At 37.9% G+C, this 21,696-nt stretch overlaps 1 protein-coding gene across 8 annotated transcripts in view; it reads left to right on the forward strand.

Annotated features, from left to right (window-relative positions):
- The window catches only part of dtnba (dystrobrevin, beta a), a 66,602-nt gene that overhangs the window by 26,251 nt on the left and 18,655 nt on the right, over positions 1-21,696 (forward strand). For 5 of the 8 annotated variants that reach the window (XM_022683171.2, XM_049467057.1, XM_049467055.1 and 2 more), the window contains 11 exons: positions 1,446-1,513; positions 1,633-1,713; positions 7,794-8,007; positions 8,133-8,218; positions 9,331-9,485; positions 11,680-11,785; positions 12,420-12,586; positions 13,349-13,473; positions 14,966-15,040; positions 17,226-17,312; positions 20,446-20,536. In XM_022683171.2, the coding sequence (XP_022538892.2) occupies positions 1,446-1,513; positions 1,633-1,713; positions 7,794-8,007; positions 8,133-8,218; positions 9,331-9,485; positions 11,680-11,785; positions 12,420-12,586; positions 13,349-13,473; positions 14,966-15,040; positions 17,226-17,312; positions 20,446-20,536 (1,255 nt within the window). Of the gene's footprint in view, positions 1-1,445; positions 1,514-1,632; positions 1,714-7,793; positions 8,008-8,132; positions 8,219-9,330; positions 9,486-11,679; positions 11,786-12,419; positions 12,587-13,348; positions 13,474-14,965; positions 15,041-17,225; positions 17,313-20,445; positions 20,537-21,061; positions 21,674-21,696 lie in introns of those variants that run through there. The other 3 variants (XM_049467061.1, XM_049467064.1, XM_049467070.1) reach the window with 2 other exon arrangements.

The following is a 21,696-nucleotide window of genomic DNA, read 5'->3' on the forward strand; positions in this document are numbered from 1 at the left end:
AGATAGTGATCTTCAGTTCATACTCCTGTATTTGTGTGTTTCTGGATGTGTGGGCGAGTGTGAAATGCTTGTCGTTGGAAATACAAGGTCTGTCTGAAAGTCACTGTTTTCATGCAGGAAGGATTTTGTTAAATCATATAAATAATGTAATATATTGACAGCCTCCTAACTGACATTTTTGCACCCAGACGGCTTCGAACCAACAGAAATGAAACTTGGTGGGTATTTGTTTGAAACTGCTAAGAACAACTGAATAGGTCATTTTTAGTGACAAGTTCTGCTTTTGTCTTGGTGGAGGCAACCAATTAATCTGTGTGTGAAGGCAAATCAGCACTGTATGAGGCATCACACGTCCAGACGGCCTGGTGTTTGTCTTTGTTGCAGTGTTAATTTAATATACGAAAACTATGACGAAAAATCTTCGTTGACGACCTATTTTTCATGACGAAAACGAGATGAGAACTAAATAAAAATGAATACTTGAAAAATCAAAAACTAAATCTCTGGAAAAAATAAAAGACTACTTAAAAAAGCTTGATTTTCTTTGATTTTACCAAATGGAAAACGTTTGGAATATAATGAAGAGGAAGATGGATGATTACAAGCCATCAAACCAAGCTGAATTGCTTGAATTTTCACACCAGGAGTGGCATAAAGTTATCCAAAAGCAGTGTGTAAGACTGTTGGAGGAGAACATACCAAGATGCATGAAAACTGTGATTAAAAAACAGGGTTATTTCACCAAATGTTGATTTCTGAACTCTTAAACTTTATGAATATGAACTTGTTTTCTTTGTTTTTTTTTAGGTCTGAAAGCTCTGCATCTTTTGTCGTTATTTCAGCTATTTCTAAGTTTCTGCAAATAAATGCTCTAATTGACAATATTTGTATTAGGGAATTTGGTAGAAAAGTTTTCTGTAGTTTGTAGAATAAAACATCAATGCTTACTTTACTCAAACATAAACCTATAAATAGCAAAATCAGAGAAACAGATTCAGAAACTGAAGTGGTATTTAACTTTTCCAGAGCTGCATATGCAATGTCATGCAAAACTATTCATACCCCTTGAACATTTGCAATTTTTTGTTACTTTACAACCACAAACTTAAATGTATTTTATTAAGATTTTAAGTGAAAGAACAACACCAAATAAACTCTGTGAAAAGTGTGACATGCAAACGTATTCCACCCCACTATATACAGTAAATAGTTAGTAGAGCCACTTTTCTCTGCGGTTACAGCTGCAAGTTATTTAAGGTTTGTCTCTACTGGCTTGGTGCATCTAGAGACAGAGGTTTTTTGCCCCATTCTTCTTTATAACACAGCTCAAGCTCAGCCAAGTTGGTTGGAGCGCGTCTGTGAACAGCAGTTTTCATGTTATGCCACAGATGCTCAATCTAATCCATATGTATATTTCTCTGTTCATCTCTCTCTCTCTCTCTCAGGATGATTGAAGAAGGAGGAAGGAGAGGAAAGACGATGGCGGAGAAGAGGCAGATTTTTATGGAGATGAGTGAGTGCTAACCTAAACCCCCTAAGGCTTTCTTGACCTGACTATAACTGGCTCCTGTGCTTTTTAAATATGGAACAGTGCCGGCTGCTAACCTTTTATTTTGGGTTGTAATGTCTCAGGAACGCAGAATTTTGACACCATCCGACTCTCCACGTATCGCACGGCCTGCAAGCTTCGCTTTGTCCAGAAGAAATGCAAATGTGAGTACAGCCGAGAACAATAAAGCACCTTCATCCCAGCTAAAACCACTGCAATATAATGTTGCATTATATTACAGGATGATAACTAGGGCTGCACGATTTGGGCAAAATATCTAATTGCGATTTTTCCACAGAATATTGCGATTGCGATTTAAATTGCGATTATTTTTAATCCATCAAAAACCTAAACCTGTATTAGTGGTTACCATACCTATCAAATAAATTTATAAACTTCTTCCACATAAAATATTCACAGGTATCTCAGATTAAATGCAGTTTTCAGTTTTATTTTTAAATTGCAAGTAACAACAAAATAAATAACAAGGTTTAACTGCAACATCAGTAACTGTAAAGTCTGAGTTTTGAGATGCATTTTTACAATATAAATTAACTTAAAAGTAAATCAGTTTTTTTGCACATTAAATGCAAAAGTAGCATCATTAATGCTTGCATGCACAAAAGGTATAACTGCAACATCAGTAACTGACTGGTCCGCTGTGGACAGTAATGCCTTAGCAGAAAAGCTAAAAAAAAAGCAAAATATCGGTTTTATCCTAAACTCTTTGAGTTTTGAGATGCATTTTTACAAATAAATGAACTTAAAAGTAAATCAGTTTTTAGCTGTTAGCTTCATACTGGTAGCTACCAGTGTTGGGCACGTTACTTTGAAAAAGTAATTAGTTATAGTTATTCATTACTTCTCCAAAAAAGTAACTGAGTTACTAACAGAGTTACTCCACTATAAAAGTAATTAGTTACCAGTAAAAGTAACTAATCGCGTTACTTTTTAATATTCGCCCATCAAAAAAGGAAATCAATTATACATTTACTATTAGAAAAATAACAAACGAAAATAAACCCAAAATGTTGACAAAAATATAATCTAACGAATTTAAAAAAAATAAAACGAAATTCTCCACACAACCAAAGAAAATTACTAAAACTTGTAATACTGAAAAAAACGGAAAAAACGGAAAAACGCGTCTGGGGATGAAATTAAACATACCAAGCCACCCTCAAAGGAAATATGTATATATAAACAAAAAAAATAATGGACAAAAACAACAATCTAATGACCGTTAAAATGGTATTAATATAACAACAGCCTTGCCAAAAGAGAATAGAGCTTAGATCAGGCCCAAAACGTGCACGTTTTGCAAGAGAGAAAGAAAGAGAGAGAGAGATTTCTGGTGTGAGTTACTACTCACAGGTAAATATTCTCACGCTGTATCTGCTGTTTCTCTTTCATCTGCCTGGCGCTCATATTGTAATCCCATAGATAGTTCTGCAGTTTCTCAGTGTTTTCTGTCGTATTTTGCGGCTAGCGCGAGCGCTTTACACAAGAACTAACGCCACGGACCAGGTGCCACGCGCTCGGCACAACACCGCCCGCTGTACAACTCCGCTGTACAACAGCGCTTTTAAATTAATTTAACACGAAAATGAGGGTATTCTATCAGTAATTTCAGTTAGTTGTAGTTAGTTTTATAAACACAAAATACAGTTCGAGATAGTTATGTTATTTTCTTTTAATTGCCGTTTTTATCAGATTCAGTTAACACAAATGTTTTTCACTTTCAGTTTTCGCTATTTCGTTCGCTTTAGTGAACAATAATAATTGGTTACTTAGCAACATTATGATTAGCACACCAAAGCTTTATATAAAATAAAAATAGGAGCCCGATTTCGGGTCGGTCCTCGGGTCAGGTCAGGTTCGGGCAGAAAATCTAAGCTCTAAAAGAGAAAGCAGCAGCACCACAAACATCGGAGCAGCTAAAAAGAGCTTAACGTCCTTAATTCGGAACTTGGCTTGTCCACGGCAATCACTGAATTGATTAGAGCAGCAAATCGTCACAATTGTGCCTCACTTCACCACGCCAAACCACAGGCACAGCGGCCAGAAGCTGTTTTAACGCCGTTACTCCCAACACTGGTACAAACTGATATTTATTTATACTGTTTATATATTACTTTTATATTTTATTTAATAATCCCCAAATACTAATAAAATTACAATATAACGAATTCCAAAAGATATAAACGAAAAACGGCACGCAATAGCAGAAATAAAATAAAGAAATATTATTTCTGCCCCAAAAAGACGCGTCGTCACCCCGGCGATGTGTGCGGCGCAAACCGATTAACCCACGCGCGGAGCTTTAAACAGGCAGAGCTGCAGCTGCTGACACGCGTGCAGCACTGTGTGATTATAACAGTGTAACTTGTGGTACATCATAAAGATCATAGTGTGATTTGTTGTATTAAAACAGATCTACCTCACAGACCATTTTCTGGAGCACCATCTGACAGAGCGCAAAGGAAAGCGGAGGGAATTCTCTGCTGACCCGGCGCGAGTTCGGGCATCAAGTCAGGTTCGGGTTCGCAGACAATCTGAACTCTACAACGCATTTAAACAATTGCACAGTGTCCGCCTGGCTTTAAATTATTTTATCCAAGTCTTCCACTCATGTCCAAGCGCCACTTTAAATTTAATTCACCCTGATGTAGCTGCAATGGAGAGAGCGGCAGTGCATGCTGGCTTCGTTGCGTTGAACGCAGCCCCGCCCTCCAGTGAAAAAAATATTCAAATGAATCCAGCCCCTGCTGCATCAGGCCAATCGGAGAAGAGCAGGCGGTGTGCTCACACACACACACAAGCCTCTCAGACACAGAACAGGCGCTTTTAACCACATAAGTTGGAAACACTTGCAGGCTATTGGCTAATTCAAATCGCAGCTCCTGCGATTGAAAAATCGCGTCCATTCAAATCGCGATTTCGATTAAAAAACGATTAATCGTTCAGCCCTAATGATAACACTACACTTAAAACACTTCAGTTGTGAATTGAAGCATTGTTATTTCAACTATTAACACAGAAACCACATATAAACATTGTAGAGATTTATTTGTAATAGTCCCAGAAATAAATAAAAACACAATAATCTTTTTTTTAAATGCAATATTGAACTGTGTCTAAAACTTCATACCCACATATTTTACTTATGTCAACTAATGTTAGCCTGAATTTAACCTCTTGGACAGACTTAGCCTGTGTTTGACCTATGCTATATTCTTAAATGTTTGTGGATCGCTCTTGTAATAAATGCATTCAGCTACTTAAGTTACACCCATGGCTGTAAAAAAATGTGGTCCATTCCATTTATTTGGGATGAGTTAAGTAGTTGGAAATGAGGTAAAGTGGTGATCATCCAAATCCTGACTTTAATAACTCGCTGTATTTTTCGCATTATAAGGCGCACAGTATTATAAGGCGCACAGTTTTATAAGGCACACATCCTACACAGCTTGTTTTTGCATGGTAAGTGCGCAGACTACAGTCCGATAGACTCCCCCCTGAATGGTGAAAGAGCTAGCACGTTTAGCAGGTAATGCTAATGATGCTCCAGCAGTGCTAGCCAGGGTTAGCAGAAAATTACAGGCCGATAATATCCACCTCTGAACGGGACAATTATGGTTACCAGCTAATGCTAATGCTACTCTGGTGCTGGAGAACTAAACTGAAACTCCTGAATGACACTATAATTTGGACTTTACTGCTACTTACAACCTGACTGGTAAAATTCATACTTAAAGCGCACCGGATAAAAGGAGGATTTTTGTAAAAATGAAAAGATCTTAAGTGTGCCTTATAGTGCGAAAAATACCTCAAATCCTCAACAGTGCAACATAATATAGTAGAATGTCTTTCCTGTGCAGTAGAGACAGTACTCCAACAAAAGCAGCAAATTTTTTTTTAACCCTTGAATTCAGAAGAAACAAAGACTAAGCAGGATCCCAATACTTTTATTCATGTGGTGTCAAATAAACCTGTAAGCCATTTACAATGTTTCCTGTGTTAGCTTGCATTAACCCACAAGTTATTAGGATAGAAGGCTAGGCCAAACTTGGTTAAGCTTGATAGTTTAATCCGAAACTACTTATGCCTTTTAGGTTTCTCCCAGAGAAATTGACTGCTCTGGTACAGTATGCTACTTAACGACTTGTAACTTTTTTTTTTCAGTAACATTATAAAAATGTTAATCATAAACCGAATGTAGTAAGGTCAGTATTGGAGCAGCTTCACACCAGCTGCAGTAGTTTTTCTTTGCTTCCTTTTTCAGACCGAACAGATAATAAAACTCGCACCAAAATTAGCAACACAGGTTCTGCACTGCCCTCTGGTGGAGGACTGGGCATATCCTAAATCAAATGTGAGCATTGTTGAAGCCAATGATTATTTTTTAAAGAAAATAATTTACAGCGTGTGATGATAAAGACGCTGTCCTGAGGAAAATGTTCAACCACTCTTCATTGTTTATTTTTAATTTTGTCTTTTAGGTAGGAAAAACTATATGATAATAATTTAGGTACATTTTTAAGTTTGTGGACCCTTTAGAATTTACTATATTTCATAACTGCATAAATTTGGCCTAAAACATCATCAATTGTTCTAAGACATGTCCTAAAAGTAGATGAAGATAACCCAGTTAAGCAAATGAGACAAAATATTATACTTGGTCTTTCATTTATTGAGGAAAATGATGCAAGATTACATATTTGTGAGAGGTGAAATTAGAGTCAGAGGTTTTCAATCAATGGGATGACAATCAGGTGTTGAGTGGATTCTGAATTATATCAGATAATTCTAGAAAATGTCAGGACATCTGTCCATTAACTGAACCTCAGGAGAAGGTGGATCATGCAGCAAGACAACGACCCCAAGCATATCTTTATTTCTACTAAAGAATGGTTCAAGAAGAAATAAGTGGATGTTTTGGAATGGCTAAGTCAATGTCTGGACCCTAATCCAATAGAAATGTTGTGGCAGGACCTGAAGTGAGCAGTTAATGTGAGGAAACCCAACGACATCCCAGACTTGAAGCTGTTCTGTATGGAGGAATGGGCTAAAATTCCTCCAAGTCGGTGTGCAGGACTGATCAACAGATACTGAAAGCTTTTTGATCACACCAGATACTGAAACAAAGATTTACCTACTTTTGCCACTCACACAAATATGTAATATTGGATCATTTTCTATAATAAATAAGTGACAATGTATAATATTTTTTGTATTGTTTATTTAACTAGGTTTTATTTATCTACTTTTAAGACCTGTGTGAAAATCTGATGATGTTTTAGGTCATATTTATGCATAACATAGAACATAGAAAATTCGAAAGGGTTCACAAATATGTAAAATGCTGATTTGAACGTTTAAAGTAATTTGAGTGCTGGTAAGTGACAAGTGGATACAGCATCTGGGTTTGTTAACGTATCTTTCGCACTATAAGGTGCACTGTATTATAAGGCGCACTATCAATGAACGTCTATTTTTATACATAAGACGCACCAGACTATAAGGCACATTTTAAAGACTATAAGGAAGCTAACTAAGTTAAGTAAAGCTTAGCTAAGTAAACAAAACTGTAATAAAAAAGACTTTCTTTTAAAGTCAAATGAGAGCTGGACGTAAATCTACACATATTTCTCTCCTAAAAATTGTTTGAGTGAGTAAAGCGCTTCAGTTTATTTACAGTAAGCTTAGATTTCCAAATTTCTTCAGCACCAGGCTGGACCATTAGCATTAGCATTAGCGGCTAGTGGCGCCTGACAGAGCTACACTGAGGAGCCATGAGTGTTCCAGTAAACCATGGCGATATCAGCTAGCAGTTCATCCCATGTAGCTTGTTTTAACACACTAAACACACAGAATACAGCCCAATATACTCACATCTGAACAATGAAACAGTTAGCGTGATTAGCGGCTAATCTTAATACTGCTCCAGCAGCGCTAGCCGGGGTTAGCAGCAGGCTAGAAGCTGATCTGAACTGGGAAATAGCAGTTAGGGGCTAATGCTAATGCTACTCCAGCCCTGGTGCTGGAGAACTAAACTGAAACTCCTGTTTAACACTGTACTTTAGAAGAGTGGCTTTACTGCTTCTTAAAAACTCATTGGTAAAATCCATACATAAGACACACCGGATTTAAATGTACACCAATTTTTTGGGAAAATTAAAGGATTTTAAGTGCGCCTTATACTGAGAAGCTTAGCTGTAATATTCGGACTGTCTCTTTTTAGTACACTTGGTGGACGTGTGGAATATGATCGAGGCTTTTCGGGATAATGGACTGAACACACTGGACCACAACACGGAACTGAGTGTGTCCAGACTGGAGACCATCGTCTCCTCCATTTACTTCCAGCTCAACAAACGCCTGCCCACCACCCACCAGATCAACGTCCAGCAGAGCATCAGCTTACTACTCAACTTCCTGTTGGCTGCACACGAGAGGTGTGTGTGTGTGGTGCTGTATTGTTGTATTTTGAATTACTTCAATTTGAATGAATTTGCATGCTGTATGTGGTTTGAGGAGTGATGATCTGTGTTCAGAGGTTCTGATGGTTTGTGTTTTGCAGTGAAGGTCAGGGGAGGCTGACTGTGTTCTCAGTGAAGATGATGCTGGCTATCATGTGTTCAGGGAAGATCGTAGACAAACTGCGCTGTGAGTATTTCCCCTGTTCACCTGCTACCAAGCCTCTCCCCTAGTGCCTACCCAAAATACCTGTACAATCTGTATTCTGTGAAGCAGCACCGCCTCCTTGTGGACTACACATGCAATTACATGCAGACCAGCTTGTATGACCAGTATAAAGGAATCTTTTGTGTTTCTTGGTCAGTGCTCTGTGCCGGTCACTGTGTGGGAGGAGTTTAGTGTATTTTTTTTTTTAATTTCTTGCCACCTTCCAAAAATGAAAGGTCGAATAGTCGTGATTATTTCTTGTCATGTCCTCAATTTGTACTTCCCGCTGGTGAGGAAAGCTAAACATTTAGGCCCCCAAATCATTTTTTTGAAAAGTTAGTTTGTTTTTAGAAAATATATATATATATTTTTTTTTATTGAAGTTGAAGTCTGTAGTTACTATGACATAAAACTTAACATAGCATATAACCAGCTAATGTTGAAACTCACCTCAGCAGCTCTCTGCAGTAATTTAATTCACAATGGGTAATAACTCAGTACAGAACTAGTAAAGACTGACTGTAGAGTGTTTTTGTGGAGTTAAATGTGTTTGTTTGTTTTTAATGAACACAGTGCTACTACTACACTGTTTGTGCTTCTCTACCGCTGTCTTACGCGCTGCAAGTCCCACCCACATTTGAACTTCATTGGTCAACTAAGAATAAGGAGAGGCCAATCAGGACGCTCAGGATTTGCCACTCTCTCACTTTGTGTGTGTCTCTATAGTCAACGTTGTCGATTACGCAGACTAATTGCTGCAGCCCTAATCGATATAGGAATTGTATTGTCTCAACCAAAAGTACGAAATCGGTCATGATATATATTTTGTCCATATTGTCCAGTTCTACTCTGGAATTACCCTGACCCTGACTTAAAAGAAAAACTAATGTTATAGTAACCAGTGTAAAATAATATTAACCAATATTTTCACCAAAAATGTTTGTCATGAAGAGGATGTTGTTTAAAGGCTCTTCCATTGAACTAAAAAAATGTGATTTACATTACACTAAAAATCTTGGTTGTGCATTTTTTGCATTTAGAGCATATAATCCCTTCTGTGCTTAACTGTGTGTGTGTGTGTGTGTGTGTGTTAGATATATTCTCTCAGATTTCAGACTCCAATGGGGCAATGACTGTGTCCAGATTTGATCACTTTCTGAGGGAGTGCCTCAAACTGCCATCCGCCGTGTTCGAGGGTCCCTCCTTCGGTTACACGGAACACTCCGCCCAATCATGCTTCCCACAGCAGGTACAGAGCAATTTCTAATTTGTAATGTAAAAATATGTCTATTTGAAAGTCCTGCCACTGCTTCAGTGTTACTCAATTGTAATGCAGTGTACTGTATTATGTGTACTATATAATGACATAGCGTAATTATTCTCACTTTATGCTAATTGCTAAGTTAGCACCAAACTAAGCTCAGCGATTCATCCATAGCCGTTCTACACTGTTTTGCTGTGTCCGCGTGTGCAGCACTAAATTCTTGTTAGGAGTCAAATTATCAGATATATTTACTTGTGCTACTTGTGGTTCTACCTTTTATGGTTGGCAGGCAGTGATGTCAGTAACCCGTTACTTAATCAAATCTGACCTTTTTTTCAGTAACAAGTAATCTTAACGCATTACTGTTTCCAGTCCAGTAAATAGATTAAAATATTTAATCAAGTCACTGTGTGTTACCTAGCTTCAAAAACACAACGTCACTTTTGAAGAAATGTTTGAAGTCGCAGAGGCACACTTAAAGAACAAGTCCCAAACGTAGAGTGAAGCTTTCAGTAAAGTGAGTTTTGGCAAAACTTATATTGAGGCAGCGGTAACTTAAAGGTAACTTAAAAGTATCTTAAACCCTCTGTGGTCCCCTCTGTGATTCCCGTCTGGATCCACATCTCTGAGTTTCGTCTCCTCGCGTATTAAATGAAATAGCTATTTGATCACTGCCCTGCACTGTAATTACATTTTCCACGTGTTTTCACGGAGATCTGCTTAAACACAACAGCGAGTGGAAATGGAGGAACTACTGATCGCAATTTCACGTGACCGAGAAAGCCAAAAAACTCTTTTTTTTTATTGCAATCCAGATGCAAGAGTTTTATCACTGAGTAGAAGTGTGAAATATTTTTCACAGACTGAAAAACTACTCCTGTCCGGATAGGGCTTAGAGCTTAGATCGGCCCAAAAAGTCCCACCCGACCCAGCCCGAGCCCGTGCACGTTCTGCCCGAGCCCGACCCAACCCGAACCATAAACTGTCTGTTTTCGGGCTGTTTAAATGAGCGAAATATGATTAGAATTATGTTAATTAACACTGTAACATACAAGCATAGAACTATTATTTAATTAAATGATTTTTAAGAACAGCTACACACAGTGCTGCAAGTCAAACACGAAGGAGTTCACGTGAGAGAGAGAGAGAGACACACACAGAGAGAGACACACACAGAGAGAGACACACACAGAGAGAGAGACACAGAGAGAGAGAGACACACACAAAGAGAGAGAGAGATTTGCGTGTTCTGGTGTGAGCTACTCACAGGTAAAGGTTCTCTTTTATCTCCTCGTGCTCATAGTCTAGTCCCATACATAATTCTACAGCTCCCTCAGTGTTTTCTGTCGTATTTTGCGGCTAGCGCGAGCGTTTTCAACTAACACCGCGGACTGCGAGGTGCCGCCGCGCTTATGCTGAATCCAACTCCCTGCTAAATCCGACTCCCGCTTCGCGGACAGAATCGGCACAACACCCCCCGCTGTACAACTGCGGGAGTGAAAACAGCGCTTCTAAATAAATTAGTTTAGTTTCACTTTCAGTTTTTGTTATTTGGTTCGTTTTCGTTAACAATAATAATTGGTTACTTAGCAACATTGTGATTATCACACCAGAGCTTTATTAAAAATAAATATTAATTAAAAAACAGATGCCTACATCTCAGACTATTTTCTGGAGCCCGACCCGACCCAGCCTGAGGAATGTGGTGGGAAATCTCGACCCGAACCGACCCGATTTCGGGTCGGGCCTCGGGTCAGGTCGGGTTCGGCAGAGAATCTAAGCTCTAATAGGGCTTTAGTAAGTTACTTTTAAAAGGGGTAATCAGTAATCAGATTATTTTTTCAAAGTAACTATGCCATCACTGTTGGAAGGTTAGCTAATGTTAGCAATATGAAGATTATGTAGTGGACCAGGCTTTTTGGTCACAATGTAACATAATTTTGAAAATGTGTGATATGGATCATAATTCTGCTCTGGTCAAGGTTCTTTAAGTACCGGTACTGAATACTGCCAATGAGACCCGCAGAATAGTGTTCTGTGATGTAATTTATCAGGAGAGAAATAAATAATGTCCTCTTTTCCTGCATTACATCAAAACACAATAAATGATGAAATGTGACTTTTTATGTAAGAAGGTGATGTTGAACAAAGGTCTGTTCTTCATGTGTGTCTAAAACAGAAGAAAGTGATGTTGAATATGTTCCTGGACACGATCATGGACGACTCTCCTCCTCAGTGTCTCGTCTGGCTGCCCCTCATGCATCGCATCGCAAACGTAGAGAATGGTAACATGCATATACACTTTTTTATTTTAGTGATCAATTATTGTTTTACTGTCCATTTTAGCAGAAACATAAAATAAATTCATTTCATGTAGTCAGTGATGACAACCATAATAATGTATTATGTGTTACTATAGTGTCACATGGCTGCATTACACACTTTAAACTGTAATTTATCTACTATTAATATTACTGTTTAGCTATCTAACACTGAGTAAATGTGGTAAATCAGGTGAGCTGCTGACGTAACTGAACATATACACATGCTGGCTGAGGGCATCCAGGAGAAATCTGGAACTACACTTTATTCTTCAGCTCGGCTCACAGGATATAACATACTTAGTTAAAAATGAGAAATCCTTGTTGCGTTTTACTGTATGTATGTTTATTTGCATCTGTTTAAATCATATGTGGTGCTTTTTCAGGTGAAAACACTCATATTTCTGAGATAAACGGATTAGTGTCATTTGCTTTGGAGCCTAAAATGTTTGCACAGTTTTGTATGTATTTATACTGTAAGTTTGTAAGTTCCTTGAGAATTAATAAAGTTCGGTCTGTATGTTTGATTCCAAATCTGTCTCTCTCTTTCTGTCTCTCTGTGTCTCTCTCTCTCTCTCTCTCTCTCTCCCCTCCTCAGTCGTCCATCCTGTGAGTTGTTCGTACTGTCGCAGTGAAAGCATGGTTGGGTTTCGGTATCGATGCCAGCAGTGCTTCAGCTATCAGCTCTGCCAGAACTGCTTCTGGCGCGGCCATGCCAGCGGTAACCACAGCAACCAGCACCAGATGAAGGAGCACTCGTCCTGGGTGAGCTTCAGGAACCCAGTCATCACTAATCAGTGGAGGTCCTGCAGGGACATTCACTCTGTGTCCTTTATTACACTCTCACTCTCCTCTTCACTACAGTACTGAGCTGAAGTCTCAGACAGCTCAGACACGCTAACTTGTTTTTACTAAAAAAAATCACCCTGTTCCTCAGTGGTCAGGAACCCGCAGTGTGACCACAGAGCAGCTTTTATTTGGATGGTGGTCATTCGCAGCACTGCAGTGACATTGGCATGCTGGTGGTGTGTTAGTAGTGTGTGTTGTGCTGCTATGAATAGATCAGACACAGCAGTGCTGCTGGAGTTTTTAAACACTGTGTCCACTCACTGTCCTCCACTCTATTAGACACTTTTTCCTAACGTTTACCTAACTCCACCTTGTAGATCTCCCTGCTATTCTGTTACTGAACAATTTGTGTTGGTCAACCTGTAGTCCTTCATCTGCCCACAGCATGCTTCTTACAAGATGCTACCCACCAAACCCTGTCCACAGGACGCTGCCCACAAAACACTGCTCAGTATAGTGTCCGAGTTTCAGCAGTGATGAAAGGAGAATGATAAGTTTATACAGAGAAACAGAAGGATGACAGATTGTAATTATCAAACTACACATAGCTCCTGTATGCTCAGAGCTGAAAAAAAAATGGATAATAGGTGTAGAAACAAGGATATGCTCATAATGTTGTTTAATTTGTGAATATAGTCCTTATAAATATATGTATATGTGTGTATATGTGTGTTGCAGAAATCTCCTGCTAAGAAGTTCGGCCGTGCTATTAGTAAGTCATTGGGTTGCGTTCCGAGCCGGGAACCCCCCCACCCTATGTATCCTGAAAACCCAGAAAGACCCCTCGACCTGTCCAACATCGTGTAAGTGTGTGTCTGTATGTGTGTTTGGTCCCATTTTATATTAAGTTGTTCTAAGAACTTTTTAGAAACACTAACAATTTATGCAATTTATAACTATTCAAGATATATTGCACAAGAAATAGTTTAATTGATGTAATAGGGAAAGTAATGGTCATATTAGCTGTAGAGGGGGGCTTGATATATATATATATATATATATATATATATATATATATATATATATATATATATATATATATATATGTATATGGCAGTTCCATTATCGCTGTTTATTGAAAGATTTTGAATTAAAGAGGATGAGAATATGGAACTTGCATATAATCGCCATAATATCCTCAAAGTCTGTGGCCTTGTTCCTACGATCAAAGCACAGCAGTGTCAATATTATAAGTTATAGTACGAACCTTGACTGTATTATTGCTTAATTAACTGCTTTATGTTGCACTCATAGCTGACACAGATGTGAAAATGCATACATACAGCTTGACTAGACCCTGTAAAAAAAAAAAAAAAAGAAACAATAAAATAAGACTCACTGTAGCAGATAAACATGAACTTGTGTAGACTAGAGGGGTATAAAGCAGTGGAAAAGCTGTGGTCTCTGTAATGATGGTACTACATCCAGTATACTTTTAGGATGAGTTGTGAAGTTGGGAATAAGGTGGGTTTATGATCATTCAACCAATCAGCTGCTCTTAAATCTAGTAGATGCTCCAAAATCTAGTAGAGATCCTTCCTTGAACAGTAGAGAAAGTTACTCCAACAAATCAGGATAAACTCTTTTTTTAATTCGCCTGATTTTAAAAGAAACAGTAAGTTAGCAAGTGTCTCCATTCTTTTGTCTGTATAGTGTACTTTTTTCTCTAGTGCGTTTTTTTTCCTCTCGCTCTGTCTCTGTCTGTCTCTGCGGTGTTCAAGGACAGTGCTGTCAGGACAGTGAGACAATTCCCATTGGACACTTCACTCACATGACCCCTGTGTCTCCGTGGAGACAGTGATGTAGTCAGTGTGATGCCCCTTCAGTAGAGCACGGGACACACACTCACTCACTCACTCACTCACACACACAGACAGAGAAAGAGAGAGAGGGAAAAAAGAGAGATCTGTTTATCTTTTTCTTTCGCTTTAAGAGAAGAAGCCAGATCAGCAGCACTTGGTATCATTTTCTCTTTCATTTTCTACATTCCTTTTCTCTTTCTCTCTCTCTCTCTCTCTCTCTCTCTCGCTCTCTCGCTTTCTCAGTCTCTTAACTTTGTGTTTGTTTTATTGATTAGTTCTACATGAGTGATTAGCTTTCTCTGGGCTTGGTTCCCTGTGTGAGTGTGACTGTGTGTCTGATCGAATGTGTTTATGTCTGTGAGAGACTAAAATCATTTGAATGATTTTTCAAATGTTTCAAATATAATTATGATTATTTAAGTCTGTGTAAGATGATATTTTAGCATATCTGACTGTATGTATTCATGTGTGTGTTCTTTCTCTTTTCTTTCAGTCCGCCCCGTCCTGCTCCAAAAAGCATGAACGACTCAGCCCCTCCCCCTGCTGCAGGACACACCCCTATGAAGAGGTCAGTGCACCTGCTGACTGAACTTGTTGACCCCGAGCCTGTGTGTGTGTGTGTGTTTGTGCGGGTGTGTGTGTGTGCACATTTATTTAGAGTTTAAGTTCTTTACGATGGTGTATGAAGACTCTGAGGAGCGCTGAATAAGAAGGAAGGCAGGACATTCAACCCGTATCATTACACTCAAGCCCTAGTTAATGATTAATGTCGACACATTAGATACAGAACACAAAGACTGCATGTATGGCTCTATGCAAAAGTCCTGTAATATCTAAAGTATGAGTTCATTTTCTCAGAAGAAATAAGAATATTACAATAATGACAAACATACTAGAAACCTTAGTGATTTTCTTATACTCAGTATAATCTGCAGTAGAATGAAATCAGCTGCTGCTGGATTAAAACAGATCCAAGCAGTGACTGGTTCAGGCCATCCAGAAGAAATATAGAACTAAACATAGGTTATTCTTAAAACTTCAAAAGATCAAAAACGTTTGATAGCCCTTTCATTTTTTTTTTTTTTTTTTACAAACAAAAAACTATGTATTTTTATTCTTCTAGTTTTTCCCCTAGTTTTTAGGACCCCATCGTTTTTAATATACACATTTATCAAACGAAACAAAGAGAGAAAAAGAGAGTGAGAGAGAGAGAGAGAGAGAGAGGGAATCAAATTGAGTTCAGTTTAGCACCATCTTCAATAATGGACACAAATTAGCAGAACATTAAATTTTTTACACTACTAACATTTACAAATGTACAGTGCACAATTGAGACTTTACATTTTGAAAACAAAATTACAAAAACATTGTGTTTAAAATTGAGTGGTTCTCTGATGTGGCAAACATTTAATTAAATAATTCCACTTATTCAGTCTGCCACCGTTTCCCATATACAGCTCTGGAAAAAAATAAGAGACCACTTAAAAATCATGAGTCTTTTTGATTTTACCAAATTAAAAAACTCTGGAATATAATCAAGAGGAAGAAGGATGATCACAAGCCATCAAACCAAGCTGAACTGCTTGAATTTTTGCACCAGTAGTGGCACAAAGTATCCAAAAGCAGTGTGTAAGACTGGTGGAGGAGAACATGCCAGGATGCATGTAAACTGTGATAAAAAACAGGGTTATTCCACCAAATATTGATTTCTGAAGTCCTTAAACTTTATGAATATGAATTTGTTTAGTTTTTTTGCATAATTTGAGGTCTAAAAGCTCTGCATCTTTTCTGCAAATAAAAGCTCTAAATTACAGTATTTCTATTTGGAATTTGGGAGAAATGTTGTCCGTAGTTTATAGAATAAAAACAGCAATGTTCATTTTACCCAAGACAAAATGATTCAGAAACTGAAGTGTCTTGTCTTATTTTTTTCAGAGCTGTATATAAATTATTTTTGTGCTTTTCAGAACATAAAACAGCACAAACATTAAAACTGGATAGAGAAGACATATAAGATATGGGCCCTGTAAAACAATGCATTGGCTATGCTTTTAATTGCACTTTATACTGTGCACTACATATTTATATTGTGTTTTATGAGCAAATATGCATACATGCTCAGACAAAAGGTTTTAGACAGTTTGCTTAGGTACATCAAATTACATTTATATCTGTATACATCAAGTTTTTTTTCTTTTATATAAATTTGCATTATATTGCTTGTAATGTGCGAAGATTGTCAGTTTGTGTGTATTAGCTCATTCTACAGAGCAACACAGGCTGAAGATGAAGGAGCTCAATGTGTTTGTCTAAAATGATAATGACCTAATTATACTAAAATTGTGATAAGTGTGCGATGGTCTAATGTTGCTGCTAAAGTATGGTAATAAGTGTGTGTGTGTGTGTGTGTGTGTGTGTGTGTGTGTGTGTGTGAGAAGGGAAGGGAGTTCTATTGATCACTCTGTGAGATGGAAAGGAAATCCATACAAAAATAGACTGGAGTGTTTTCTTCCTTTCAACATAATAAGGGAGAAAACACACACACACACACACACACAACACTGCATTGTTAGGCATAAACTCCCTCATTCATCATTTCACACACTCATTCATTTGTTCTTTTCTATGTTTTTGTTGTGCATGTGTGTTTCTGTGTTTTATCCATATTTCTGTCTGTGGTGTTTTTATATGTGGGTGTCTTGTGTGTACACTTATTTGTGTGTGTGTGTGTTTGTTTGTGTGTGCGCATGTAGAGTACAGGGTATAGCTGCTGCTCAGCGTATGAATGAGGAACACGCATTGATTGCAGCATATGTGAACAAACTACAAACCAGCCCACGGTGAGAGCGAGTGTGTGTGTGTGTGTGAGTGTGTGTGTGTGAGTGTGTGTGTGTGAGTGAGTGTGAGTGTGTGTGTGTGTGTGTGAGTGTGTGTGTGTGTGTGTGAGTGTGTGTGTGTGTGTGAGAGTGTGTGTGTGAGAGTGTGTGTGTGTGTGTGTGTGTGTGTATGTGTGTGTGTATGTGTGTGTGTAGGGTGTTTTCACACCAGCACTGTTTGGTTTGGTTAAAATGGACTTTGGTTCGTTTGTAACTTTCGTGCGGTTTGTTTGAGCAGGAGTAGAAACAGTAATTACACTGGTTCGGATAAAAAAAAAAAAAAAAATGGACTGAGACCTGCTAGTGGAGGTGTTCTCGGTTTGATCCGATTGTGGTGATTGTGGTGATTGCGGTCTCAGTCTAACCCAGTTATTAAATATACTCCTTTTATTTAGGCTAAACTACTGATAAGGTGCAGTTTGATATATTAGCCAGATAACACTAATTACCACAGCTTTGGACAAACTGTGTCTCTGTTCCATGCTGTTTACATGCAAGGTCTGTGCTGCGTTCACTACTGGCAGCTGCGCTGAACGTCTTATTGAAAACCCTTTGTTTGAAAGGGCAGCATTTCAGCTTTCTGTGTTAAAGCACAGATATATGTTGGAACACAGAATCTACTCGCTATATTTACTTTCTTGCACGGGCACCGGACAGCTCTGACCAATCAGAGGAGACAGTGTGCTTGCATGGTTTATTGGCGCGCATTTTGGTGCGTTTAATTGTGGTGCGTTTAACTTTGTGCCTGCGTGAAACCAAACCACACAGATAGAGAAAGCGCTTCAAGTAAATTAGTGCAACTGATTTGGACCATAGAAACCAACTACAGGTGTGAAAACGCCCTAAAGGTAGAGATATACCTGCTGTTAACTACGTGTTTGCATACGCATCATAGCTGCTTCGTGTATCCTGCCTGTCTGTTTGGAGCGTAGGTCGTGCACATCCTTCAAAAAAAACGCAATCCGTATGCAATGTGCAATAAACACTAGGGGCAGTGTAACCGTTGTAGCATGTTTGCATCTTTCAAATCCGGAAGCCCTTTGCCATGTTTACATTGTGTAAATACTGAAGCACTTTCTACATTCTGCCCTCTAGTGGAAGCCTCCAGTTACACACGTTGCACATAGGCTAGTATGTTCTCAGTCACATTCACAACACAGCCAGTTGTTTACGTGACAAACAGCAAGTGTGTTTCTACCCTGAGAGAGAATGAGAGAGAGAATGAGTGAGAGAATGAGTGAGAGAATGAGAGAGAGAATGAGAGAGAGAATGAGAGAGAGAGAGAATGAGAGAGAGAGAATGAGAGAGAGAGAGAATGAGAGAGAGAGAGAATGAGAGAGAATACATTATATTTGGCATGTGCAACTGTTCCAAAGTTTGGAATCAGGGTTTTTAAGTTATATAAGACTAATCTGTGGTAGAATCATATGAGACTATTCTTTTTCTTCTTATTCATCTCATTATCATCCCATTTTTCCACTTTACTTGTTTCCAGTTCCTACAGAATAGGTGATTTTCACTTACAAATATCACCAGCACTGTGAGAATAAGGCTACACATTATGTTCTATTGTTCTTGAACTCAACACGCTTGAAGGAGAACACTAACTGCCAGTTCTGTCAGCTAACAGATGCCTTAGGGTCCTGCCAGTACCCCTAAAGTGGAAGCAAAAGTCCTGTTTTGCTGTTACTTTCTCTTTGGGCTGCTAAGCAGTTATTAAGCGCTCACGCACACATGCTAACAGCATCAAACTGCGCTCTTTATGCTTTTATTGTTTAACGCTCTTCTTATTTAGCAAGCTAATTCTGCAGGCTGAAGACACTGTTCTATGTTTAAACTAGTGTGAGAGAGGCTAGCTCTACTGCCATTGGACAGTCTGTGTGTTTATATTAAAGCCTGCTTGCTAGACTAATACTTTCTGAATGTGCGTCCGATAATGCTCCCACAGCTAATGTTTGAGAAATTTTTGATGAAAATCTGTAAAAATGTGCCTTCAGTTTTATCTTCATATCTGCTGAAAAGATGTTTAAGATAAAAGTAACACACCTTCATATGTATACAGTTGCAAGAAAAAGTATATGAACCATGTGGGATTACTTGGATTTCTGCATAAATTGGTCATTAAATGTGTTCTGATCTTCATCTTAGTCACAACAATAGACAAACACAGTCTGCTTAAACTAATACCACACAAAAATATATATGTTTTTATGGTTTTATTAAACATTCACAGTGAGGGGGGAAAAAGTATGTGAACCCTTAGGCTAATGACTTTTCTTAGAGCTAATTGGAGCCAGGATGTGATGAGATTGAATGGGATGGTTAAAGCTGCCCTGCCCTATAAATAACAAAGCCGTTTTGAGTTTGCTGTTCTAAAGAAGCATTGCTTGGTGTGAATCATGCCTCACACAAAAGAGCTCTCAGAAGACCTACCTTCAAGAATTGTTAACTTGCATTGTTGGGCAGCTTTAACTAACACATCCAATCTCATCACATTCTGACTCCAATTAGCTCTTAGAAAAATTCATTAGCCTAGGGGTTCACATACTTTCCCCCCTCACTGTGAATGTCAATACAATCATGCAAACATATCATTTTTTGTGTGGTATTAATTTAAGCAGACTGTGTTTGTCTGTTGTTGTGACGTAGATGAAGATCAGAACACATTTAATGACCAATTTCTGCAGAAATCCAGGTCATCCCAAAGGGTTCACATACTTTTTCTTGCAACTGTGTATATATATATATATATATATATATATATATATATATAGTGTATATATATATATATATATATATATATATATATATATATATATATAAAGTCTATTTCTTCTTATATCCTGCTTGGCACTCTAATCAATTTTATTTTCAGTCCATGGTTGCTCAGCACCACTAAACCTCTGATTCTAGAAACCCCCACGATGACTGATCCACCTTACAGATATAATTTATTTATTATATATATATATAAAGCAAATAATTATGAAAGATAAATCAAATGATTCCAAATGTTTGAACAGTGGTGCATGTTTGTAATATATTTTTGAACAAGGATATTTATGATAACAGCTTATTTGCATTTTTGTGTTTTCAGTGCTCTGGACAGTCCCAGTCGAACGGATGAGGAACACAGACTTATTGCACGATATACATCTCGGTTAGCGACAGAACCCAGCAATGCACCTGTGAGTCACACACATATAATATGAATGTAAACCTCTGTTTAGTAGACCCAAAATTGGTGGTGCACTACTGTTGTACTGTGCAGTGACACCAGCATAAATATGAGTTTCCTATGCGTTCATCACAACATTAGCTTTAGACATTTTGTTAAGCAAGCCTGATGGGCTAATAGAGTTTAAATAGAAAGATTGGGCCATAAGAAGCAAAAGTTCAAAGGTGAAGTTTCATTAAAAAAAGAACACCTCTCCAACTGTTAAGTATGGGGGTGGAAGGATCATGCTTTTGGGTTTGCAACCAGTGGCACAAGGGCCATTTCACTAGTAGAAGAACGAATGGATTCAGTTAAATACCAGTAAATTCTAGTATTTACTGCAGGAAAGCTGAATTCTTTATTTACTCGTTGCAAACTGACTGAGGTGTTGTTTATCAGCCGTAATCTATTAAATATGATCTCATAAATATGATATGTAACACCTCTTTATTACAATGACACAATGACACACTCTGATTGTCTCCTATTTACACAGACTCTCAACCAGACACAGTGTCGTTCTTCATCCAACAAACAGCCATAAACAACATTCATGCGCACACTCACTCTTTCCTAGATTACTCATAAAGTAAATAAAGAAACGCCACTGCTGCGCCACAGTCTGCCGTGTTGTGATGGGAGAGTGTCTTGTAGAGGAGTGCAGTGTTTTCCCTTAAAATATAAAGGTCATTTATATTTTCTAAAATATAAATGACCTAAAATACATAATAATGATTATGTTTGTAAGTTATGTGTGTTCTTATTTCTGACATTCTATCAGTACAGAAGTTTGTATGTATTTATACAGTTACAGTGATGCTATTATAGTTATGCTTGTATATTTTAATGCAGTTAAAGTTGAGCTGTTATGTTTGTATGTATTATTATAGCTATTGAATAGGTTGACTGTGCTAATGTGATTGTACTTTGTGTGAATTTATACAGTGGTGTTTAAAAAAAAACATATTTTCCCCCTTGAAATTTCTTTTGTTTTTGTTTTTTGTCATACTGATATTTTTCAGATTATCAAACAGATTTTTCAAATCAGACAAAGATAACCTGAGTAAATATAAAAAAATGTAAAGAAAATAAATCTAAGCAAACCAGACTAGCCCTGTGTGATTTTTTATT

This window comes from Astyanax mexicanus, chromosome 1 (assembly GCF_023375975.1).
Source record: "Astyanax mexicanus isolate ESR-SI-001 chromosome 1, AstMex3_surface, whole genome shotgun sequence".
Lineage (NCBI taxonomy): Eukaryota > Metazoa > Chordata > Actinopteri > Characiformes > Acestrorhamphidae > Astyanax > Astyanax mexicanus.